The sequence below is a fragment of the Vulpes lagopus genome, chromosome 3, assembly GCF_018345385.1.
Source record: "Vulpes lagopus strain Blue_001 chromosome 3, ASM1834538v1, whole genome shotgun sequence".
NCBI lineage: Eukaryota > Metazoa > Chordata > Mammalia > Carnivora > Canidae > Vulpes > Vulpes lagopus.
This window is the reverse complement of record NC_054826.1, coordinates 84,265,358-84,291,033: the sequence shown is the minus strand read 5'-3', so window position 1 is coordinate 84,291,033 and position 25,676 is coordinate 84,265,358. Positions and strand designations below refer to the sequence as shown.

Sequence of the window (25,676 nt, the reverse complement as noted above, 5' to 3'; positions counted from 1 at the left end):
CAGCTGATACTTGGTACAGCCCCCAGAATACCGGAAGGCTCCATCAGCCTTCTCTCGTCCAGCCCGCAGGAAACTTTCTGTTGGGGCTTCTTGGGCTTTCTGGCCATTCACCTCCCTCCGCCACCTGCCATCTCCCCACCATACACACCTGTGTCTGGAAGCCTTCCCGCCTCCCCAGGATCCACGAGCTCAGTTCCATGGCTCCTGAGTTTACTCTTTGTTTTTCGCCAGGACGGCTTGTGGCTGTGTGAGAAGACATGTGAGACGGGAATGCTGTCCTCCCCACAGTACTCGCCACAGGAACTGCAGCAGCTGTGGAAACTGAAGGAACTGTGTGGGGACCCCTGTCAGTGCGAAGCCCCAGGAGGAGGAGTGTAGTCTACTTGCTGGAGGACGTGGGGACATGAGGGAGGATGTGAGTGTAACTTTTGAGCAGAGCACATAGGGGGCAACAGATGATGTGGGCTTTCAGGCTGGCTCTAGGTTGGCGCTTTTCACCTGTCGCCAATGTCCTCTTTCCAAATGTTTGCACAGAACTTCCTTGTTAAAAATCAACTGATACTGTAGTGTAGGAAAAATTTTATTTCTATATTGGAAGACCATTTGAAAAACACCAAATTGTTATAAGACAAAAAACATTTCTAAAATTGGATGTATCATTTTTAGTTTGTAATTCACTACCTGTCACTTTTGGTTAAAATTGGCCTCATTCAGAAATCTTAAGTAACCAAGTATGTGAATCCATCCTGGATCACAGAAGAGCTCTGTGAGGCAGAATTAGGATAAAAGGTCAAAAGCAACTCCCAGAATGCTGTGTTGTCACATATACCAAAGTTTGGGGTTTCTGGAAATGTCCAAATGAAGCGGGCAACTGGAAAGGAAACCCATATAATTCCCAGTTCTGGACCTTGGTTTTATTTTTATTTTTTTAAATTTTTTTTTTTTTTATGATAGTCACAGAGAGAGAGAGAGAGATGCAGAGACACAGGCAGAGGGAGAAGCAGGCTCCATGCACCGGGAGCCCGACGTGGGATTCAATCCCGGGTCTCCAGGATCGTGCCCTGGGCCAAAGGCAGGCAGCAAACCGCTGCGCCACCCAGGGATCCCATGGACCTTGGTTTTAAAGTTCACTTAGTAAGTGAGCTAATTCCACTTTTCTTTTGCCATTTAACATAAATCCTGAAGGTCACAGTCTAGTACTATTTAAAAAAAAAAAAAGTTAAAATTCTGTGGCTATAAATCAGATACCTCTCAGGGTTTTAGTGACGTAGGGAAGGATCCTGCTAAATAATGGACACTCTGAAAGAATTTTTTTCCTTCTGTCATTGCCTAATGTTTACCTAATAGATGCAAATTCCAATCAGAACTAGAAATCTTCTATAGAAGAAATATGCTCAGTTCAGTTACAACTGTAGGAAAGTACTCTAAAAACAGTGTAACAGAGGGGCAAGATCACAGCACACATGTTACACAAAGAGGTGCCTCCCTAAGTTTACTGGACATTTCCCAAAATGACTGTCCAAATCATTTTGGTAACCTTTTAAACGAGTAATATCAATAGAATTCCATTCAAACTGGTCTTATGACCAACGTAACTGTGTTCAGATTTCATTAGCTAGGTTCTATTTAATATTTTATTGAAATGTGTAGTCACGAACTATAAATATGAAATAAAATCAGAGACTCATTGGTAGGTGCAAAGCCTTTATTACTGCTGTTATATACAAGCCTAGAAATGGTCTGTTTCCAATGAAAAATATCACCTCTTCTGTACTTAGGGCAAGTTGTAAAACCTCTTTTTCTGCCAGAATTGTTCCAATAAGTTCTTTACATCCAGTGACTCCCAGTTACCATCGCACCAATAGACAGTCTCCACTTTCCACAGAATAAAACTGTAATGACTGCTGGTCATTTTCTAGTCCGATCTCTCTGCCGGGCATCTAAAAACAGAACAAAGGGTTGCGGTGATAAAGACAGGTCCATCCTAATACTTGTGTCCCCCTCATCCCCATTTAGAAGCAATTCATGTCCCAGGGCACCCTATCCTAACAGTGGGTCACACCAGGGGGACCTGAGCTGGACTTTGTGTTCTGCTGGGCCACTTACTTTGGGACTTTCATAGGACAGCAGGAGTTTTGACACAGGAACTCTGAGAAGACGTGCCAGCAGTCCCTTCACCTTTTGAATTGTCATGGAGGCTGTCAAAGAAAAAAACACCCTCAGTTCTCTCAAATGACAGTTACCTATAAAACTAGCTCACCTGACAAGCCCCCAGTCGCAGTGCTTCACAGTATCAGGTTACCCAGGCAGACCATTAGGGGGAGGCTCGCCTGCCCCTCGGACAGAGAGCTGGCTCCACACCCCTACCTGGCATGTGGGAAGCTGTGGGAAACAGAGCCAATGTTTGATCCAAGTGCCCTTTGACGATGGGTTTTCATTCCTTTGCATTGGTGTTTAATATTCCCTCCTTGATCTGAATAAACCAGAAATCACGTTCTCTGCACCAAGGGGTAAATATGAGTAAAATTAACTTTCTAAACTTCTGTGATCACTCACGATGGCTGAGAAAATGGGGGCTCAGGCATCCAGAGGGCACCTCTCTCCCTCCCTCCCTCTGCGCACTGAGTATGGTCCACAGGCTCCTTGCGAGCACGCCTAGTCTGTGAAGATTGTAACGCGTAACTGTGCTCCACATGTGCACGCAACTGCTTCAGGAGCAAATGCTTTGGTTTGTTCACAAAATGCTATGAACTTCTTTCCAAAGATGGGTTGTGGTAAATACTGGATATTTTGAAGGTGAGAAATAGAGTTTCTTTGAAGCTTTAGCTGGAGGTATAGCAATAGTATGGTGTTCCTACAAATCACATGTATTCAAATATTTTTCTATCAAAAATGATTTTTGTAAAAGCTGTCTGTGTTTTTATGCAACTTGTGATAATAAATGTTATCTTTATTTTAGAATAAAAACTGGCCTTGTTTATGTGTTAAATACAAACAATTGACATCATTTTAGTTAACATAACTTGTTCTTTTGTGTGAATATGTTTAGGTAATCTTGTCCTATTAAAAAGATTTAGGTGGTCTGCCTTTCACTGTCCAGAGGGTGCTCAATGGTAGGTTAACGCCTACAAAGCAACAGGAAAGGACGCGTTTCCCAAGTCATGTCAGAAACCAAAAGTTCGTTCATGTAACAGTAAGAAATCTGCCTACTTACACTGTGTCCACAGAAAAAAGTGGCAGTTTGCCGTAACGTTCTAAATGACATTACCATTTCTTTTTTTTTTTTTTAATTTTTTTTTTTTATTTATTTATGATAGTCACAGAGAGAGAGAGAGAGAGAGGCAGAGACACAGGCGGAGGGAGAAGCAGGCTCCATGCACCGGGAGCCTGATGTGGGATTTGATCCCGGGTCTCCAGGATCGCGCCCTGGGCCAAAGGCAGGCGCCAAACCGCTGCGCCACCCAGGGATCCCGACATTACCATTTCTAATGTACAAGTAACACACGATTGTTTTAACACTCAGAAAACATACAGTTGGTCGCCCGTGTGCCTCCCTGTGACCAGCACTAGAAGTCTAGTGGGGGCGTCCACTTCTAGGCTTTTCTCCGTTTCCATAAGGACGCAAAGGTTTCAGAATGTATTGATGTACTTCTGTTTCTCATGCGTACAGACGGTGCCACAGCTCATGTGGCTCCTCCAGAGCCGCGTGGGCCAACAGAGCCGCCTGTGGTGCGAGTCGCAGGGACTCGGGAATGGACTAGTGTGATTTCCACTTAATGAAGGTAAACAGAAGTTACCACCTGTGGCCAGTGGCAGCTGTACTGGAGGGCGCGGCCCCAGGCTCCCTCCATTCTCTCTCTGATACCTGATCCCGCAGACACTGCAGTGCGTGGTCCTGCCAGGGTTTATTTGACCCTTTCTTTCACCTCTAGTCAACATTTCAGTTGTGTTACATTTGCCATTACAAGTGCTACAAGGTAGAAATTTTAAAATGTGATTTACTGCACTGACAAGCAGAGGAAAGCATTTTACAAGAGTCACTGAGGGGATACAGGTTTCGTCTCCAGATCCTAGCTGCTCCACATGCAAGCTGTCCTTATTACTCTCTACCCAGGAATCAAGCTTAATCTGAACAATTCACAGTACACTCAAAAGGGAGACTGTAATTTTTGCTAAGTGCAAGGTACGTTAGATCAATCTAGTTTTGTTGACACTAAAGTATTTGTGGAACGAAACTAATTCAGTTCCAGTAAGACAGAGTTCTGAAGTCCTTTTTCCAAAGAAAACCGTTTCAGTGTGTCCGTTAAAAGACCATGTCCGAAAACTTTCTGCAGGGACTCCTGACTGGCAAGGAGTAGAGTGTATGAGAAGTCACAAATGTCCATAATACTCACCCTTCAACTCCCCAGGACACATTTTTTTGTCTTATGAAGGGATAGTAAGACAGACCTCAAGCCCAGTGACTCCGTCTCTCTGTACCAGAGCCACAATTTGGGAACTAAACAGCAGTGGCTCAGGCAAAGCCATGACACTCCAGATCATCATATGCAAGGCCTTCCAGTTTTAACTAGACTTTTCTAGATAAGCTGATATGGTTATGGGAGACCTGAGCTTTTGGTGGGGAATGATGATGGATTATATTTTAGACCATAAATAATTAGTGAAAACCTATAAGCTCTAGAAGTCCACACTCTAGATTATTTTCCTTCCCGCCAACTCATCTCTAGACCAACGATTCCTAAGTGTCAGGAGGCAAAAGGCCTACTTCTCTTACCTGGCAGTTGTTTCTCTAGGACTTTCTGATCAACTTGATTAGGATATTTTATCTTCAGTGCTTGAAGGAAGAAAGGAAAAAGCCTGAGAACTACTGTAATAAGGATTTATGTTCCACACACACGTTAACCACTGCTGCCAAATGATCCAGCCGGTCAGTGCCTGGCTCGGATCCTAATAAAGGAACAGGTCTTACTGATGTTGAAGATTCCTTCTATTAATTCTCTACGGAATTAACAACAACAAAAGGGCTGGACCAACATCCTAGTGCCTTCCCGCCTTCCCTTCTCCCCTCCTGCTCCTCTCCTGACAATTCAGCTGGGTGTCCTGGTGTAAGGAAAGTCACAAATTCACAAATCACAAGTCAGCTCACTTCTCACATGTTCCCCATTCATAACACACTCGAGTGAGTTGAAACCATAGGAATCACTAAAATGTTCAGTATGAGAATTAAATGATAATTCATCATTTCATTCCAAATCCAAGTACTCCATGTACTCACTTAAGAACGCAACAATCCCTACGAGCTCTTCACAACCTGCTTCAGCACCTAAGGTCGCAAATGCGAGTAAGTGGTCTTTGAGCATGGGGTTCTTACTTAGAAGCTGGTTTTTGAGCACAAACGGCTGTTGTGTTTGGAGTTCCCCATCTTCAGGAGCACCGTATTCTGTGTAAGAAGACATAAACAGGGAGCGTGATAACCCCAGGGCTACCAGAAACCAGAAGGAAGAAGTCCTGCACGTGAGGGTCAGCATAGCCTCCTCCCTCCCCAGGACCCACCCAGCAGCAGCTGCTATGCTAATCTGGGATCTGTTCCTTTTTATTCAGTTACTCATTTACTTATCTATTTTTAGGAGGGATGGACAACAACTGCTTCCAGACTCCTCCATCCACTGTCTCATGTTGCTGCTCCTCAAGGACCGTGTCCTGACCCCAGCTAACAAAGAGACTGTGCCTTCAGATGCTTAAGACATTTATTCAGTTTTGCCTCTGCTAACAGTTCCCTTGCTTTCGGAGTCCTGAGGGAGAACCCCTGGAGCTATCTGAGACATTACTCACAGGACACCCTCAGGTGTCCAATGGAGGGTGTAAGGCCAGGCTGGGTGCTCCCCTGCTTCGAAAAGCAGCCTCAAAAGAAGGCTGCCGGGAAAGCAGGCCTCTCCTGCTCTGACTTCTGCTAGGCCAACCAGTGACTGCATTTCTATAAATACCCCACAGTAGCTGTGCTTTTGTCTCCTGGTGTTCCTCACAAGGAAGCATGGAGCCACTTCTGCAGGGATGCTTAAGAACCTTCCCCTCCCACAGCTGATTCAGAATTCACCTAAAGAGGCAGGAAATGGGACCAGCTAATAGATCTGAAAGCAATTCCCACAAGCAGCTTTTCTTCGTCAAAGACAATGTTCGTCAAAGATAAGCATATCTGTAGTGAGCTGCTTGCATTAGGAAATATATTTTTTAAAAAATCAAATAAAAGTGAAATTTGGAATAATAATGAAGTCAAAACAAAATGGAAAGTACATCAGGGACTAAGAATCGGAAATTATAGCTTCAATGCCTGAGGGTCCAGGCCGGAGAAGGGAAGGAAGCACCTTGCAGAACAAGTGCTCCAAGCACAAATGCTGGGAGCAGCCCGCGGGGGAGAAGTGATGCGCTCATCTGGACTTTCACGGACAGTAGGATTGCCTGGGGACTGTAAAAAACACCGGTGCCCTGGTTCTACTTAAACATGCTCTTCATTTTTAAAATCCCCTAGGTTACGCCAGGAGAACTTGAGGGCTTCCTTCCCTCCTTGTCCTACCTCCTAGTGGGAAGCCTGGTGAGGGCACACACCCATGAGGAGAGCTTCCACTTCAGATCTGCTCCCCCACCCTGAATGCCAGGAACCCACAACTTCCCAAGTTTCCTTCAACAGAGGGGGAGGCTGCTGACTTCTCTTCTCTAAAGACAGTGGTTTGGTTCTTTCTTCCAACCTGCTGATGCAGCCCCAGGATCACACCGACAGTCCATTCAGAGAACAAAAAGCCCTAAAGGAGGAGAGCAGAGGCCCTGGGGGGTCCCCCCAGGTCCCCAGCCGTGCCAGCTGGACAGTCACTGCAGGGAAGGTCACGGGCCGTGCACGTACTGAGGCAGAGCAGCTGGTATCTGGGATGTGCTGCAACGAACTCCTCATTTGGTCTGTTTCTGTCTGGATCCTGGTGTCCGCCGGCCGCCTTCCATTCATTTCCAAAGGCCTTTCGGTAATCCAACTCAGCGCCGCGCCTTTCCTCCGGGAGGATCTGTGGTCGCGTGAATAAAAACAGACCTGTTATTCTTCTGGCACAGGTTTGTGTTTTGTACCCTGTCCTTCCGCTGCCCACCTGTGGAGAAGAATCAGCTTGAGAGGGACAATACTTGGGTTTTCCCTTTCCTTCCTAACCCTGACAGAATTCAAGAGTTTACTGGAGAAGAAGAAAGGAACTTTGGTCTTGGATTTTCTTCATGAGAGTCTATGTGTCTATGAGCTGGCATCTGACAGGTGCCCCCGCCCCCAGTGGGAAGCGGATGATTCCACGCAAGCTGCGCAGATGCCAGCAAGGCACTGCCTGGGCCGCTGTATGAGAAGAGTGGCTGAGAAGGAGAGGATATGCTCTGTGGTTTGGTCTTTTTTCTGCCTGTAGCCCCCCCGGAGACGAAGGAGCAAGCACCCAGTACTCCTGGCCCCTCCTCAAGGGGGCAGCTGAGCGTCAGGCTTCTCCGTACTGGCCTAAGTGATGTTGCCTCCTGAGGACCTGGCCCAACCATCACTGAGCAATGCGCCAGGATAATATTTTACCATTTGGAGGAAAACTATACCAATACCCTTCACAATATTCCAGGTTTTTACAGTTTTTTGCCCGTTTCCTACATTCCGACTCTTTACCTTTTAGGGGGACAATCTGTTTCCTCATCTAAAAAAACACCTGGTCACGATACCAGCACTCACCTCACATTTGTTCAGAGTCTTCAGTTGCCCAATTTTGGCAATGATGAACTGACGTGTGGTCTGTGCTGCTTTGCCCCCTTGCATCAGGGGGTTTCGTGTGCAGGACAGAGCATGCAGACTCTGCAGCTTATCCAGCTCATTGATAAATGACCACTGAAACCCAACAAAAGATGACACGTGAAAAGAAACATGTTTCAGGCTAATTTCTTAGATTATTTGAACTGGCAAGAGAAAAGCAAAAGCCCCTAGTTTCAGTCCAAGGCACGGGATCGTCCTCCTGTGCTGAGCACCCACCAGGAGGACCACGTACTCTCACTCTAGAGCTCTGCCATGTAAAATGACAGTGTGCTTATGGGCCAATTGAACTAATTTCTTTCCTAATATTTTTGGGGTTTCACCTGGAGGAAGCATTTCTCTTTCAATGTGAAATATTTTTTACTACATCAAAATATAACGCTTCTGCATAGCAAAGGAAACCGTGAGCAAAACTAGAAGGCAACTTACAGAATGGGAGGGGATATTTGAAAATGACACACCAGAGAAAGGGCTACTATCCAAAATATATAAAGAACTTATAAAACTCAACACCCAAAAAACAAATAACTTGATTAAAAATGGGAAGATAGGAACAGACGTTTTTCCAAAGAAGACATCCAGATGGCCAACAGACACATGAAAAGATGTGCAACATCATTCATCATCAGGAAAATTAAATCAAAATCACAATGGCATATCACCTCACACCTGTCAGAATGGTTAAAATTAACAACACAAGAAACAACAGGTGCCAGAGAGGATGTGGAGAAAAAGGAACCCTTGTGCAACTGTTGGTGGGGATGCAAAACTGGTGCAGCCACTATGGAAGACAGTAGGGCGATTCCTCAAAAAGTTAAAAATAGAGCTACTCTACGATCCAGCAATTGCATTACTGTGTATTTACTGAAGAAACAGAAAACACAAACTTTGGGATACATGCACCCCTATGTTTATAGCAGCTTATTTACAATAGCCAAACCATGGAAGCAGCCCAAGTGTCCACTAATTAACGAATGAAAATGTGCTGTGTGTGTGTGTGTGTGTGTGTGTGTGTAATGGAATATGAATCAGCCATAAAAAAGAATGAAATCTTGCCACTTGTGACAACATGGATGGACTAGAGAGTGTTATGCTAAGCAGAGTTAGTCAGAGAAGGACAAATACCATATGATCTCATTCGTGTGGAATTTAAAAAGCAAAATAAACTAACAAAAGAAAACAAGAGAAACAAACTGAAAAAATAGATTCTTAACTTCAGAGAACAAACAGCAACTCACTAGAAGGGAGATGGGCTAGGGGATGGGGGAAATAGAAGATGGACATTCAGGGTACATTTATCTTGATGAGCCCTGAGTAACGTATGGAATTGCTCAATCACTATATTATACACCTGAAACTAACATAACACTGCACATTAACTATAGAGGAGTTAAAATTAACTTAAGAATATTTTTAAAATAAAATAAATATTTTTTAATAGAAGGAACCTATGAATTTCATCATGAGAGTGGAAAATAGTGACCATGCCATATGCACATTCTGAAGATGTTCTTACTTGTGATATCTGATTGTCATTTACTATGAGGTACTGCAAAGAAGGAAACATTAATGTTTTGTGCCCTAAAAAAAAAAAAAGGAGAATAAAATTATACAGCAGAAGTGGAAGAGACAGCTCAAGTATGAGGGGTTGGGCAGGAGAGTGGAGTTAATGATCTCATATACCAGTTACAGCATCCGGAAAATGTATAGAAGAAATTCCAACATCAGAAAGGATGAGTTGTTCTAATCTGAAATTTAAAACGTTAAATTTGATTACAAAGCACATTAAAAAAATGCTATAGGCTATCAACCAGACTACATTTGTAATTTTTTTCCCTAGGCTTTCAGGCCATGTGAAATGCTTAGAAACCATACAGTCAGGGCACCTGGGTGGCTCAGTAGATTGTCTGCTTTCAGCTCAGGTCATGATACCAGGGTCTTGGGGTTAAGTCCCACGTTGGGCTCCCTGCTCAACAGGGAGCCTGCTTCTCCCTCTCCCTCTATCCCTGCTCATGCTGTCTCTCTCTAATAAATAAAATCTTAGACAAAAAAAGAAAGAAAGAAAAGAAAGAAGGAAGGAAGGAAGGAAGGAGAAAGAAAAGAAAGGAAAGAAAGGAAAGAAAGGAAAGAAAGAAAGAAAGAAAGAAAGAAAGAAAGAAAGAAAGAAAAAGAAAGAAAGAAAGAAAGAAGAAAGAAACCACAAAGTCCAGTTTGGAGCACTCAGAGTGGCCTCATGTTCTCACCACTCCTGGGGCCTGCTGCTGTGCTGTGTGCTCATGGGTCTCAAAGAGAAAAAGACATGGTCTAATTTCCCAAAGTTTAATGAATGAAGATTTTTTACGTTAGCACCAAGGCCCAAATCCTTCATTGCTCAGTTACCTAGTACCGATGTAGACTACAGTGTATGTGCTTCACAAGGACATTCTCCACCTAAATTCAAATAAAGTCTCCCAACAGGAATTACAGTTTGTGAGTTCCATCACCAGCATCACGTTTCCACTGAGACAGTGTATATAACATATGATCCACTCACTAAAAACTTCCTAAGCACTATTGTAACTGGTATTTTAGGAGCAAATTACCTGGGCAGATATGCTATTAGAAACAGCTGATTTTCATCAATTGACTGATTAGAGGAAAGGTCTAATAATTTGAGTGTCTGCAGAACATCAGCCGGCCTGTATGGAAAATAGAAGCGTTTCACCATGAATTTAATCTCTTGTTTTCAAAATATATAACTGCATTTAGTGTAGTGGAGAGGTTAGGGGCGGGAGGCAGGTGGAGAGCACCACACAAGGGAAACATGAGGGGCCCTGGTGGTGATGGAAATATTCTGCAGCTGGACTGGACCAACATCAGGATCCTGGCTGTGATATCACACTGCAGCTCTGCAGAATGTTCCCAAGGGGGAAATCTGGGTGATGGGTACAGAGGATTATTTCTAATAATTGCATGTGAATCTTAAATTATCTCAAAATAAAAAGTATAATTTAAAAACACCTACAGAGGGGGATCCCTGGGTGGCTAAGCGATTTAGCGCCTGCCTTTGGCCCAGGGTGCGATCCTGGAGTCCCGGGATCGAGTCCCATGTCGGGCTCCCTGCATGGAGCCTGCTTCTCCCTCTGCCTGTGTCTCTGCCTCTCTCTCTCTCTCTATGTCTATCATGAATAAATAAATAAAATATTTTTTTTAAAAAACACCTACAGGGTGTCCTGGGTGTGGCTCAGTCTATCGAGCATCCAACCCTTGGTTTTGGCTCAGGTCATGATCTTAGGGTCATGAGATCAAGCCCTACGTCAAGCTCCATGCTCAGTGCAGAGTCTTCTCATCCCTCTGTTCCTCCCCCTGCTCACTTGTTCTCCCTCTCTCTCCCTTTCTCTAATAAATAAATAAAATCATTAAAAATAAATAAAAATAAAAACACCTCCATCTGCCTGTATAATAAATCATTCTGTATAATAAACGGAATCTGTTCATTGAGAATTTGTGTAAATTTGCCCATGTTTAATTTTACATAATAATTTAGTAACAATCAACCAAAGAGAAAGACAACATATATAATTTACTTAAAGAGAACAAGCTTTTATATATACTTTGGTACATCAACCTGAAGTAGAATAGTGCTACTGAAGAATAATGCTAACTAAAATGCATTATTTGATCTTTATAAAGGATTTCCCACATAACGTCCATTTTGAAACAGAAATTAAATATGTTTCTGTCAAACTAATAAAATTCTTGTCTTCAAATATAGTTAAGCCAAGGCTTTCACTCTGATGGGCCTTTCCTCAATTAGATGCAATAATCAGTTGACATCCTACTTTGTGAAGAATAAGCCTGTTTCTAATTCTTATTTACAAATCCTTTAAAAAAATTAGTGTGAGGCATAATTGAGACCATTTATTTATCCAGCCTAGACAGTGATACGTGCACGTAAGTAAACCCTTGTTACCTTTCTGAAATGAAAAGGTCGTTAGAGGCGAGGTACAACTCCTCAAGAACTGGCCATCCAGAGGCACACCGGAGCACCTAGGAGGGAAACGATTCAGGCTGAAGCAGCCTCTCTTGGCTGTTTCTTCCCGCGTGTTTATTACTATAACCTCTACATTAGCTCAGTTCAGTTACTGTTTTAGAAATAAAATGCCCGGTGGACGTTTCAGCACGGACTCTAGTTCAGGCTAGGAGTGCCAGTAGACAGGTGACAAAATTAAAATGTCAAGAGCTGTGTTTCAGTGACACGGGAGCGTGTGCAGCCGGCATTCCGGGAGCCGGGAATACGTCCTCCGGGAGCTCTTGAACTCTACCAGACACCTGCACAGTGGACTTGCAGACGTGCACTTCGCACACTCTTCTTATTTGACACAGTTTGCTTCACCAAAGTTAAGAAATCAATGTCAAACACCATTCCTCAGTTCTCAATACCAACCTGAGTTTGTAAAGAAGACAATAATAGACAGTGTTTCCCAACTATTTCGACATTTTCTCACTTGAACTTCACCACCATCTCTAGCACCTGAATTTTCTACATGCCCTTCCCGTTCACATGCTAGGTCTAAACCCCCTGCAAAAGGAGGGAGCGCCAGCTAAAGGCAACCTGTCTCTCAGTGGGGCGCCCCAGTGGCATTTCACAGACAAGTAACTTTGCTGGGGGTGTACTTGGTTCGAAGTTAGAATATTCTGGGCAGTTGAGGTCAGTTCACCTCTGATATAAAAAAGTAGTGGCAGACATAAGTTCCAAATGCTGCCGGGCAAAGGACTCATTGGTCCACTTTCTGAACCCAGCTGTTTACAATGAACAGTGGATTCCAGGAGCCAAATCTCAAATGAGAAAAGGAGACCTGTGGCAGCCCTGCCTCTGCCCTGTGGCAGCCCTGCCTCTGCCCTGGAGCACTTGGGGAAACTGGTTGAGCTCCATCAATAGCTAACTCGAGGGCTTTTGAAGTTCGGCATATGTTAACCACGATGGAGTGCCACTGTCCAGAAAGACACCAGAACAAACCAGAAGGACCTGAGAGAGAGAGACTATGGATCCCAAGATACAAAATTCTACTTCACTAGAAAGATTCTGTAACTTTCTGTGAGGTGGTTTAAAGAGTCCTCTTATTTCGATAATAGGATGATGAAATGAAGCCACCATTGTGTTTTCATTCCCTGTTAAGCCAAGATTTTGAAATTTCCTATTTCTAGGTAATAAACTTCGCAAAGAAACAGGATTACCTCCGCCCACGTTATTCCTGTCCGGTTAAGGGCTAAAATCTTCAGTGCAGGAAATGCCCGGGTCAGAGTCAGTGAAGCCAAAGGAAAGCTGAGTTTATTCTCACTGTGTAGAGAAAAAAGTCACAATGTGCAGACTGCCTGCTCCCCAGGGGGCCCGAGGGAAAGTCATCAAAAGCAACAATTTGGGGATTTAATATGAGCCATTTGGTTTGTTTCAACCTTATAGTGAAATTTTTTTCCTTTTTTTCCTTAAAGTGAAATTGATTAAAAACCAAGGGAGTCCAGGGGCACCTGGGGAACTCAGCGGTTGGGTTGAGCATCTGCCTTGGGCTCAGGTCATGATCCCATGGTCCCAGGGATCGAGTCTCACATCAGGCTCCCTGCATGAGCTTGCTTCTCCCTCTGCCTATGTCTCTGCCTCTCTCTCTATGTCTCTCATGAATAAATAAAATCTTAAAAAAAAGAAGAAGAAGAAGAAGAAATGAAGCTTAAATTCCACTAAGCTGTGTCCCCCTCATTGCCACAGAAATGCTGAGAGGGAATGAGGAGAGGTCAGAGGTTTTAATACCAGGTGACAGAATGGATGCCTAAGAGTTCATACCTGAGATTAAGAACTTCCAGGTGTTTGAGCTGATCAGCAATATCTAGGACTTCATCCCACGAGGACAACAGGTTTCGTGACAAATCTACCTTTCTGATATCTCAAAGTACATGTTAAGGAAGAGTAATACAGAAAGATTCACACAGAACAGTAGGCACCGGGGATCCCTGGGTGGCGCAGCGGTTTGGCGCCTGCCTTTGGCCCAGGGCGCGATCCTGGAGACCCGGGATCGAATCCCACATCGGGCTCCCGGTGCATGGAGCCTGCTTCTCCCTCCGCCTGTGTCTCTGCCTCTCTCTCTCTCTCTCTCTCTCTCTGTGACTATCATAAATAAATAAAAAATTAAAAAAAAAAAAAAAGAACAGTAGGCACCCCTTAATTCTAGAGCACCAATCTTTAGCCTCTCACTTTACACCCTCTATTCTGCTTGAGACTTTTTTCATGAGCACTCACTACTTTTACCTTTTTAAGTCACCCAAGTCTTCATTTAGAAATGAAAATGTTCATTTTCAGGGCACCTGGGTGGCTCAGTTGGTTGAGTGTCTGCCTTTGGCTCAGGTCATGATCTCAGGGTCCTGGGATTGAGCCCTGCTCAGCGGGGAATCGCTTCCCCCTCTGCCCTGCTCATGTTCTCTCTTGCTCACTCTCTAATACTCAAAAAAAGAAAGAAAGAAAGAAAAGCAAAAAGAAAACGTTCATTGTCCTATGCTGCGAACTTGAGACAAGTATCTACAATAGTAAATAAGAACCAAATGTCCTAACAAATGCTCAACCATTCTAACAATATCCCACAAAAAGAGAGAAAAGGAATGACAGAGTTTGGTTGATAAATCCTAAAGTGCACCCACGGGCCTCGTCCTGGGCACGGTTTCTGGCTGCTGCCTCAAGGCTACGCACACCTTCTGTGGTGCAATATTCTGCTCTGCATTGTGGGAACTCCCAAGTCATCGGTGGCATCTCCCAAGACAGACAACAAGGGGTGACCGGGGACAAAGGTTCTAAAGTGCTAAGAATGATTCCAGGATTTAGAGAAGGATTAACCAGCCAGAGAGAAAGAAAACGGCACCCGAGCTGAATGCTTCAGGGGGAGCGCAGTGCCATCAAGAGGGAGCACAGCATCAAGAAGCCCCGGGTATGGGGATCCCTGGGTGGCTCAGCGATTTGGCGCCTGCCTTTGGCCCAGGACTGAGGGGGTCAACACCCCAGACACTCTGCTGAGGAGCTCTGCTCTAATTTCTATCACCACAAAGGATGTGCTACAGGGAAAGCGAGAAATAGCTGGCTAAAGATTGCTGCTCATCTGCCATCTCTTCCCCCAGAGAACATGGGTTATAAATGATCTGTGGCATAAATTATTACATAGAGGTTAGGCCAGCTTAAAGAATTATGAGAAAACCTTTTAAAGTTCAAGAAAGTCCATTTCATTTGCCAGTGGGATTTTGTTTTTTCAAACTCCTCTCCAATATTTTTAGTTGTGGGCATAAAAGCAATATAGGGCAAAAACAAAAACCACTCCTAGGAGAAGGCAGAGAAAAGAGATTATAATCTTTGGGAAAGCCTGCTTTGAGGTGCGGTGACAAAACCGCAGGGGGGCCGCATGACACGAGAGAGGATTCTGCGCACCCACAAGAAGGCAGTCCAGGAAGGCAGGGGCCCTGGGCCTCAGTCAGGGTCTCTGGCTCCTCCTCTGCTCTCCCTGCCCCTACTGGACGGTCTTCACACCAGATGGCTGCCAGGCCCTGGGCAGGGGGCAAAAGGCAGACACCAGCCAAGCCTGTCCTCGCATAAGGAGCCCCGTCTAGGACAGCCCTGGTGGCTCAGCAGTTTAGCCTTCAGCCCAGGGCGTGATCCTGGAGACCCATCGGGCTCCCTGCATGGAACCTGCTTCTCCCTCTGCCTGTGTCTCTGCTTCATTCTCTCTCTCTCTCTCTCTCTCTGTCTCTCATGAGTAAATAAATAAAATCTTAAAAAAAAAAAAAAAAAGAAGCCCGGCCAGGCCAGACACTTCTGCTTCCCATTTCCTTTGCTTGGGGTGAGTCCCACTGTCTCCCCTGAAGGCCGAGGGGTCTGGGAAAGTAAATAATTTACCTGGGCAGCAACTGGCCCAGGTGAGACAAGATCCCTTAGGAAGAAAGTCAGGGAGAACAGACACTGGTGGGCTCCTGGCCGTGTCCGGCACAAGTGTCAGGTGCAAAGTCAGATTTGCAGTGAAAGGATACTAGGACATGCTTTGGCAATTGCTCCTTTGTCGCCAGCACAATTCACTGCACAGTTCCTCAGAGAAATTTCTTGCAACTTGCTGAGCTGACTGCATGAAAAACAGAATTCACACATATGCATAAACATGCAAACATCCACTGGCCCTTTTAAACGTTAAAAAGCACTTCATATGAGAAGTTACCAAAATAACAAATACCAGTACCCAGCAGCCAATTTAAGCAATCCAGCTTTACTTAAAAGAAGAAAGACAAAGTAAGCATTATACACACTACCAATAGCACTGAAGCTCTTCGGGTCCCATCCAGGACAGAATGCTTCTCCTCTGCTCCCCGTAGATAACCGGTATCAGGTACTGGGTTTTTGTTTACACCTAAGCATTTCACAGTTTTATAACACACTTCCACATCCCTAAACAATCATAGCATTTCATCCATAATTAAACTTGATATAAAGGGTATCCCACTGCATATATCCTCCTCCGAGCTACTTTCCCCTCAACAGTGTATCGCTCAGCAGTGAAACTTAGCTACATCAACCCACATACTCTAGAGCATTCATTTTCACATCTTAGAGACCACAATTAATTTATTTACTACACTGTTGACATTTAGATTATTCCAACAGGGCTGAAGTAAACATATCATATACTTCTCATATTTACATGTGAAGGTCCCTCTAGGGTTACATCCTGGACAGTGTGTGTATCTTCAGCTTTACTAGATAATCTCAGAAACCACTTTAAGTGTGGAGGATCTGCATTTTCTACTCATTGAAAGAGCCTGTGTGGTATCTAGACTATGGGATCTAAGAGCCCTATCACCTGGGTTCAAATCCCAATTCCACCGCTTCTTTGGGCTTTAGGTGAATCAGATTCCACAGCTTTAAAATGCTATATGGTTTAGGGGCGCCTGGGTGGCTTAGCCAGTTAAGCATCTGCCTTTGGCTCAGGTGATGATCCCAGGGTCCTAGGATCCAGTCCCACATCAGGCTCCTTGCCCAGTGAGGAGTCTGCTTCTCCCTCTGTCCCTGTTTGTGCTTTTTCTCTCACTCTCTCTCAAATAAATAAATAAAATATTTTTTAAAAAAATAAATAAAACGCTATGGTTTGCACACATGTTCATGGCAGCATTACCACTGTAGCCAAAGGGTGAAAACAACCCAAATGTCCATCAATACATGAACGGATAAACAAAGTGTGATATACCCACACAACAGAATATTACTCAGCCTTGAAAAGGAAGGAAATTCTGACATAAGGGTAAACTTGAGGAACTCAAGCAAAAGAAGCCAATCATAAAAGGACATACCAGGGTTCCTGGGTGGCTCAGTGGTTGAGCATCTGCCTTTAGCTCAGGTCATGATCCTGGGGTCCTGGGATTGAATCCCACATCGGCCTCCTTGTTCAGTAGGCAGTCTACTTCTCTCTCTGCCCTTATCTGCTGCTCTACCTGCTTGTACTTTCTCTCTAATAAATAAATAAAACCTTAAAAAAAATCTTGATTTATTCTAAGTTTTTCTCCTCCACATATTTTTTATTGAAAAAAAAAATCACATAAAGTATATGCTTTAGCCTCCCTTATACGTGAATACACAGCTCAGCGATTTTAAATAAATATGCACAGGTAACCAACCCAGATCAAGAAACACCATTCTCAGAACTTGGGAAGTCCTCTCTGTGTCCCTGACAGTTGCTTCCTCCCCGCGAAACTGTCTATCATGACTTCTAACATTAGTGAGCAGTTGTGCCTGATTCTGACCTTCACACAGACAGAGTCAGACAAGCTGTGCTTCCCTGGGCAACTATTTCTGCAGGACACTGTGTTAATGAGCTCTTGCCCATACTGTTGCATCAAGCAGTAGTTTGCTCATGTTCACTGCTGAACATTCCTCCACTGAATGAATACAACACACTTTATTCATCCATTTTATGGTTATAGATATTTGGATTGTACCTCTGAATTTTTGATGTTCTTGCTGATGCTGGTCACCTCCGCTAAAGAACAGAGGTATCAAGAAATGAATTTATTCTTCAACACTGTCCCCAGGGGCACTTTAAAGGTTGTGTTGTGTTAAATCTTAACAGGAACAGCAATATAAGAGAGCACATCAATAGACTTTGAACAAAACTACAGTTAATTATTTGACTTAAGAGACATTTAGAGAAAGGAAAAGATTGCAGGCCTACACCAAGAGTACAAATGTACTCTCCAGGGTGGCCACCCGGGGCACTACTAAGCCACCCATCTGGGTCAGGGTCAAACACCACAGCACTGACCACCGATGAATCTGCATAACCTGGAAGGCTCTTGGGTTATTGTGGGAACATCAGCTTCTACTCACTGTGATTCAGACAGTGCATCCTGGAAGGCTCTTGTGTTATTGTGGGAACATCAGCTTCTACTCACTGTGATTCAGACAGTGCATCGGAGAGAGAAGGCCTCTCTTCATAGAACCACACAGTTTTACAATGCATTATGCAGTGCCCCTCAAACTACTACATAATAATTTGGGGTACTTCTTAAAAGCAAGAGTCCATGACATTCTGATTAATGGCTAGGAAGGGACCCAAGATTCTGCAATCTCACAAGCATCCTAGGTGAGAAGAGTGTGCACCCAGAGATGGAAAATGACTCAGTTCTAGATGGGACCAGCATGCCACATGGCAGGTAACAACTCAGAGCTCTGTTTCTGTTTCTGATTTGTCACCCAGCTAGAAATGTCACCATGAAACAGAAAAGGACCAAAGTGTCAACCTTAGTTACTTATTCCACAAGACAGCTGGTATAAACATTAATAATGAGCAAACTAATGTTTTAATCCCAATATAGAAAAGCCCAACAATCCGATGCTAAATTAAGAACATTTATTTCCCCAAAGACTCAATCCTCAGGTTCCTCTGATTTCAATCTGCGGTTTGTGCAGGAAGGACAGACCAGGTTGGAAGCAAAGTTCTGGGTGTCAATATACAATCCAGTGAACTTCAATTCTGAACAGTGATGAAAGTCATCTCTGCCATTATCAATCCTACGTACCTTTGCTGTTTTATAATAGAGTCAAAACCAATTGTTTCCACGGGTTTATTTCCAATTATAATAATTTGCCCTTTCCCATCTTCTTCAGGAGCATCTTCTAACACATAGCGATTCTTAACTGCAGTGAGAAAGTCCACTCCAAAATTTACTTTGTTTGGACGAATAAAGGATCCTCCTGTTGGGTGCCTGGGAAAAAAGAGAAATGGAACAAATAAAATATCATCAATGAGGACATTTACAGATGACATGTGTGAGGGGCACCTGGGTGGCTTAGTCTGTTCAGCATCTGGTTCAATTTTGGCTCAGGTCATGGTCTCAGAATTATGAGATCAAGCCCTGTTTCAGAGAACCTGCTTGAGGATTCTCTCTCCCCCTCTTCCTCTGCCCCTCCCTCTGCTTGCATAGTCTCTCTAAAATACATAAGTCTTAAAAATTTTTTTTAAAATAACTTATATGAAAATCCTTTATAAATTGTCAGTCTGCCACAAATGTAAAACATCTACATTTACAAATGTGTTCATAAATATAGTATATAAATATAAATACAAATAAAAGCAATTCCACAGTTTTTTAAAAAAAGATTTTATTTATTTATTCATGACAGGCACAGAGGGAGAGAGGCAGAGACACAGGCAGAGGGAGAAGCAGGCTCCATGCAGGAAGCCTGACATGGGACTCAATCCCAGGTCTCTGGGATTCACACCCTGGGCCAAAGGTGGCGCTAAACCGCTGGGCCACCCAATTCCACAGTTTTTTAAAAAAGATTTTATTTATTGGTGAGAAACACAGAGAGAGGTAGAGATATAGGCAGAGGGAGATGCAGGCACCCTGTGGGGAGCTGGATGCAGGACTCAATCCCAGGACCCTGGGATCATGCCTTGAGCCAAAGGTAGACACTCAACCACTGAGCCACCTATGTGCCCTATACAATTATTTTTATTTATTTATTTTTTTACACAATTATTTTTAAAGATTTTATTTCTAATTAATCTCTACACCCAATGTGGGGCTTGAACCTACAACCCTGAGCTCAGGAGTTGCACACTCTACTGACTGAGCCGGCCAGGCAACCCAGGAATTATACAATTAAAAAAATAACAAAAAGAAAATGTCACCCACCAGAATGGCCATAAATGCAATGTTCTGAAGGTTTGTAAAATATTCTCTATGCTGAAAACTTAACATCAGCATAAAAGGGAAAAGTAACATACAAATGTATAATCGATATGACTGATTAAAAAGCATTGTGAACTTATGCAAGCATAGTAAGCCCCAACAGATAAACAGGCAAGAAATATGAAACAGACCATTCACATAATAGGAAAAAGAGGTATTAATTCCACAGGTGAAAGTTTTACCTTGCTCATGATTAAGAAATGCAAATTCACATTACAAAACCAGTTTCAAAAAAACTGGCCAAAAATAAAGAAAAATCCTAACACCTCAGAGACTGCAAGGCTGGGTTCAGTTCTGATTGTAGGATCATACTCCTGGGAACCTGTCAGCAGGCAATAACTTAAAAATACAAACAAAATTGCATTTCCAAAGATTCTGTATAACAACATTTATTTATAACTGCGGAACTCTGGAAAACGTCAGAAAGCCCAGCTGGATAGGAATTATTAAGTAAACCAGACAGATGTAGTCATGAAAAATTCTAGCTGTAACATTGAATAAAATTACTCACAAAATAATGTTGAGATTTCTAAAAACCAAACTGTACATGAAATGACTATAGAAGAATCACAGCTACAAACAGAGATGGAATAAGGACACAGATGAAAACATTTGTGGGTAACAGGCTTACATACAAAATCTTTCCAATAACAAACTTGAACTAAATATATTGTCAAAGCTTAAATATGGGGCTAAAAACAGAGAGTGTGGGAAGAATGCTACATGAAATAGGATATTTCACCACAATTTCTATCCAGGTTTTAGAGCAATTTTTAGATTTAACATTAAGACTAATCGTATTACTGGATGTAATGACCACTCTGTCAGGCTTTTCAAGAGATTCAATATGGGTCTCTGGACCTCTTAAATTTCAGCATTCAGCATGACATCATGGCAATGAGATCTTATTTTCTGAATGATCTAAGTATCCACTATAAAATAGTCGTAAATGTTAATACTATCATTTGATCACTTGAGAGAATGATGAAATACATAAATTGCCAAAAACTATATTATAAACACTATTTCAGCTTATAACCTTTGATTCTTAAAGAAAAAAAGGCTTCCTAGAAATCACCACAATTAAAAAGGATGAAAACTCGTATGGATAAATTTCATCCATATAAACATAACCTTTTTAAAGATTTTATTTACTTATTTAACAGAGAGCACAAGCAGGAGGAGCAGCAAAGGGAGACGCAGACTTCCTGCTGAGCAGGGATCGATCCCAGGACATGGGGCTCTATCCCAGGACCCTGAGATCATGACCTGAGCTGAGGCAGTCACTTAACCGCCTGAGCTACCCAGGTGCCCCTAAACATACACTTTTTAAAAATGGGTCCACAGAGATGACCAGAGTGTGAAAGGGGTCTGTGATCCCTAAAAGTTAGAAGCGATGCCACGGATAAGAAGAAATGGCCCAGAGGTCATGAGAACCCCAGAGTGTGGGGTCCTGGAAGCCAATGAAGAAAGTGGACAACCATGTCCAGCACTACAAAAGGATGCAAGGTGATGGCTAAGGCTGGCCACCAAATCTAGTGACCAGTAGTAACCCTGGTAGGAGCAGTGGGGCAGTAGCTGGGTGGGGGAGTTCCAAACAGTGAGAAGCCAGGGAGCCCTGGCTGCTTTCGCCCCAAAGGGAAGAAGAGCATTAGGGTGGCAGCTATAGGGACACAGGGGATCAGAAGAAGGAATGTCTTATGATGGGGGGCGTATCAGATCTATATGCTGCTGAAAATAATCCAGCGATGAGGAGAGAACTGATGATGCAGGAAATTAAATTCTCTGCTGCAGTAAAATCAAGTTCTGAGTCTGTACAGTATGTTGTAATATCAGAAGATCACTGACTACCAGAAGCTGCCTAGAAAGTGTTACATTTTGGCCCCTGGGGAAGTTCATGTTGTGAATAAAACCCACAGTTCTGGGGACGCCTGGGTGGCTCAGTCCTTAAGCATCTAAGTTCAGCTCAGGTCATGATTTCAGGGTCATGGAATGGAGCCCACACTGGGCTCCCTGCTCAGTGGGGAATTTGCTTTCCCTCTCCCCTTTGCTCCTCCTCCCTCTCTGCCCCGCCTCCCCGGCTCACACATTTTACTCCCTCTCAAATAAAATCTGTAAAAAACAAAAAAACACAGTTCTAAGAAGCACAGTTATGTTACTCAGCTAAAGTGATGAAATATAGCTAGCATCATTTTTTAAGAATTCAAAGGGATCTACTTCAGAGATTATCTAGGCTAGGACTTCATAACCTAAAAAACAGAACGCCATCTGAAAATCTTACTGGATCCCAGGAATCTGCTTGTTTAGAACAATGCTCCAGGGCATTCTGACTTCACTGGGCCTCATATCTAACCCTGTTTCAGTTGGGGATCCTGGAGTCCACTATTAGAAGTATCACAGCCACGACCAAGAACTCAGGATTTCTGACTACTTGTTCTTTCCTACATTTCTGTCTGGGCTTACAGATACAAATCAATGCTTTATTTTGGCAAATTAAACACATTCCCTAAATTTAATTCCTAATCAACATATACCTTTTTTTAAAGTTTTTTTTTTTTAAAGTAATCTCTACACCCAATGTGGGGCTCAAACTTATGACCCCAAGGTCAAGAGTCACATACTCTTCCAGCTGAGTCGGCCAGGTGTCCTGACAGATAAATTCCTAAGATGGAAGGCAGGAGCAGGACAAGGTTGGTGTACCTCGGGAGTCTGAGTAGAACAAATCTGGGATCCTTCTGGGCCCCACAACTTACTGACTATACGACCTCAGGCAGCCAATCTTACCTTCTCAGCCCGAGTCTCCTCATCTACAAAGCCCCACCAAATGAGGTTATTTATAAGGATTATATAAGCCATAATATATAAGCCATCACTATATTGCCTAGCATAGCCTTTCTCTACAGACACGCAGATCAATACAGCAGTCCTTTCTATTCTATACAGCATTATATCTAATATGCTGTTAAGCATAAACCCACATATTCTGATATACTGGGATATCCCAAAGCTACAATCTCTAAACTCAAGCAGTGGCTGCCAAACTTGTTCAGTTAGGCTCCTAAGGTATATATAACGTCAGTGACATCGTGACATAACAATTTCTCCATAGAACTATATACAGTTTTGCCAGGAAAAAATACAGTTAATGGGGCTCCTGGGTAACTCAGTTGGTTAAGTACCTGCCTTTGGCTCAAGTCATGATTTCAAGGTCCTAGGATCGAGCCCCACGTCTGGCTCCCTGCTCAGTGGGGAGCCTGCATCTCCCTCTCCCCCTGCTTGTGCTCTCTCTTCCCCTGCTAAATAAAATCTTTTTTTAAAAGGGGAAAAATACAGTTATTAACATATGCAAGATAAAATTCGCATGCAAATTCAGACACAAAGTTATTCTCTATTGTCACCTAAACATCCTCCAAAGTATAGTGGCTTAAAATGATCTGCTCTTTCTTAAGATTCTGTGGGTTAGCTTTGCTTCAACTGAGTTGTTCTTGTTTTTCATGGTGTCACGTGGAGTGATCCAGGTGACTATAGTCAGCTGGGAGTTGGCTGAGGTTCAAACAATCCGAGATGGCTCCACTTGAATCATTGGCACTTGGGCTAGGGTGGCTGGGAGCTGACTGGGCCAATGGCTTCTGTAAGAGCAGAAACTGCACCACCTCTTAAAGCCTGTCCCAGGGCGGACACACCACTTCTGCCACTTGCCAAAGCTTAGGTACAAGCCAGTCTGGATTCAAGCAAAGGGGAAATAACCTCCGCCTCTTGATGGGAGAAGTCACAAGCTCGAATAAGAATGGGAAGAATTATTGGCAGCCATCTTTGATGAGAATCTAATATGCTTATCCCTCCAGCCCAACAAAGCTGTCATGTTAAGTGAGGCTTGATGTGTCTATCTAACCATCTGGATTAGCAGTCAGTTTGGGGGAAGGCAAAGGACACCTGCTCTCACTGGCTAACTATCAGCTCAAAGAATGTAAGGTGGCCCAGCCTGGGTGAAATACAGAGCAAGATCTTAACTGTTTGAGGAGACTCCACCCTGTTTTCCACAGCGGCTGCACCAGTTTGCATTCCCACCAACAGTGTATAAGGGTTCCTTTTTCTCCACATCCTCACCAACACCTGTTGTTTCTTCTGTTTATGAGTTTAGTCATTCTGACAGGTGTGAGGAGATATCTCATTGTAGTTTTGATTTGCATTTTCCCCATGATGAGTGATGTTGAGTATCTTTCCATGTGTCTGTTGGCGATCTGGATGTCTTCTTTGGAAAACTGTTTATTCTTCTGCCCATTTTTAAAAAGATTTATTTGAGACAGAAGGAAAGAGCAGGGAGAGAGAGGCAGAGGGAGAGGGAAGGAGACTCCACACTGAGCTCAATCCCACAGCCCTGAGATCGTGACCTGAACCAAAATTAAGAGTTGAATGCTTAACCAATTGAGCCGCCCAAGGCACCCCATCTTCTGTTCATTATTTAATTGGATTATTTGATTTCTAGCTGTTGAGGGTTTTTTTTTAACGATTGATTGATTGATTGATTAGTGAGAGACAGAGAGAGAGAGAGAGAGAAAGAGGCAGAGACACAAGCAGAGGGAGAAGCAGGCTCCACGCAGGAAGCCTGATGTGGGACTCAATCCTGGGTCTCCAGGATCATGCCCTGGGCCAAAGGCAGCGCTAAACTGCTGAGCCACCCGGGCTGCCCAGCTGTTGTGTTTTATACATTCTATATTTTGGATACTACCCCTTTATCAGATACATCATTTTCAAATATCTTCTCCCATTCAGTAAGCTGCCTTTTAGTTGTGATTGTTTCCTTCATTGTGCAGAAGCTTTTTATTTTGATGAAGTCCCAGTAGTTTGTTTCCCTTGCCTCAGGAGACATCTCTATTAAGAAGTTGGTATGGAAAAAAAAAAAAAAAAAAAAAAAAAAGAAGTTGGTATGGCCAAGATCAAAGGGGATGCTGCCTGTGTTCTCTTCTAGGATTTGTATGGTTTCCTATCTCACATTTAGGTCTTTCATCCATTTTGAGTTTATTTTTGTGTATGCTATACGAAAGTGGTCCAGTTTCATTCTTTTGCATGTTGCTCTCCCGTTTTCCCAAAACTATTTGTGGAAAATACTTTTTTTTCCATTGGATATTCTTTCTGCTTTGTTGAAGATTGACCATATAGTTGTGGGTTCATTTCTGGGTTCTCTATTTTGCTTCATTGATCTATGTATCTATTTTTGTGCCAATATTATACTGTTTTGATCACTACAGCTGTATAATATAACTTGGTTTGGAACTATGATATCACCAGCTTAGCTTTTCTTTTCTTTTTTTTTTTTTAAACATTTTATTTATATATTCATGAGAGACACAGAGAGAGAGAGAGAGAGAGAGAGAGAGAGGCAGAGACACAGGCAGAGGGAGAAGCAGGCTCTATGCCAGAAACCCAATGTGGGACTCGATCCCAGGTCTCCAGGACCAGGCCCTGGGCTGAAGGCAGACGCTAAACCACCCAGGGATCCCCAGCTTGTCTTTTTCAAGGTTGCTTTGGCTACTCGAGGTCTTTTGTGGTCCTATACAAATTTTAGGATTATTTGTTCTAGCTCTGTAAAAAATGTAGTTGGCATTTTGATAGGGATTGC

General features: G+C 43.3%; 2 protein-coding genes across 7 annotated transcripts in view; one reads left to right on the top strand and one right to left on the bottom strand.

Annotated features, from left to right (window-relative positions):
• Positions 1-2,967, top strand: part of B3GALNT2 (beta-1,3-N-acetylgalactosaminyltransferase 2) — a 58,348-nt gene extending 55,381 nt beyond the window's left edge. For 2 of the 3 annotated variants that reach the window (XM_041750421.1, XM_041750419.1), the window contains one exon: positions 232-2,967. In XM_041750421.1, coding sequence (XP_041606355.1) covers positions 232-378 — 147 coding nt within the window. In that variant the 3' untranslated portion in view covers positions 379-2,967. The remainder of the gene's footprint in view (positions 1-231) is intronic. The other variant, XM_041750420.1, reaches the window with a different exon arrangement.
• The window catches only part of TBCE (tubulin folding cofactor E), a 78,115-nt gene continuing 54,130 nt past the window's right edge, over positions 1,692-25,676 (bottom strand). For 2 of the 4 annotated variants that reach the window (XM_041750414.1, XM_041750415.1), the window contains exons 4-17: positions 18,881-19,066; positions 15,848-15,936; positions 13,629-13,728; positions 13,028-13,130; positions 11,763-11,839; positions 10,393-10,488; positions 9,494-9,558; positions 9,327-9,391; positions 7,736-7,888; positions 6,896-7,049; positions 5,276-5,440; positions 4,775-4,834; positions 2,107-2,198; positions 1,692-1,940 (exon numbers count right to left, since the gene is read on the bottom strand). In XM_041750414.1, coding sequence (XP_041606348.1) covers positions 1,848-1,940; positions 2,107-2,198; positions 4,775-4,834; positions 5,276-5,440; positions 6,896-7,049; positions 7,736-7,888; positions 9,327-9,391; positions 9,494-9,558; positions 10,393-10,488; positions 11,763-11,839; positions 13,028-13,130; positions 13,629-13,728; positions 15,848-15,936; positions 18,881-19,066 — 1,498 coding nt within the window. In that variant the 3' untranslated portion in view covers positions 1,692-1,847. The remainder of the gene's footprint in view (positions 1,941-2,106; positions 2,199-4,774; positions 4,835-5,275; positions 5,441-6,895; positions 7,050-7,735; positions 7,889-9,326; positions 9,392-9,493; positions 9,559-10,392; positions 10,489-11,762; positions 11,840-13,027; positions 13,131-13,628; positions 13,729-15,847; positions 15,937-18,880; positions 19,067-25,676) is intronic. The other 2 variants (XM_041750417.1, XM_041750418.1) reach the window with 2 other exon arrangements.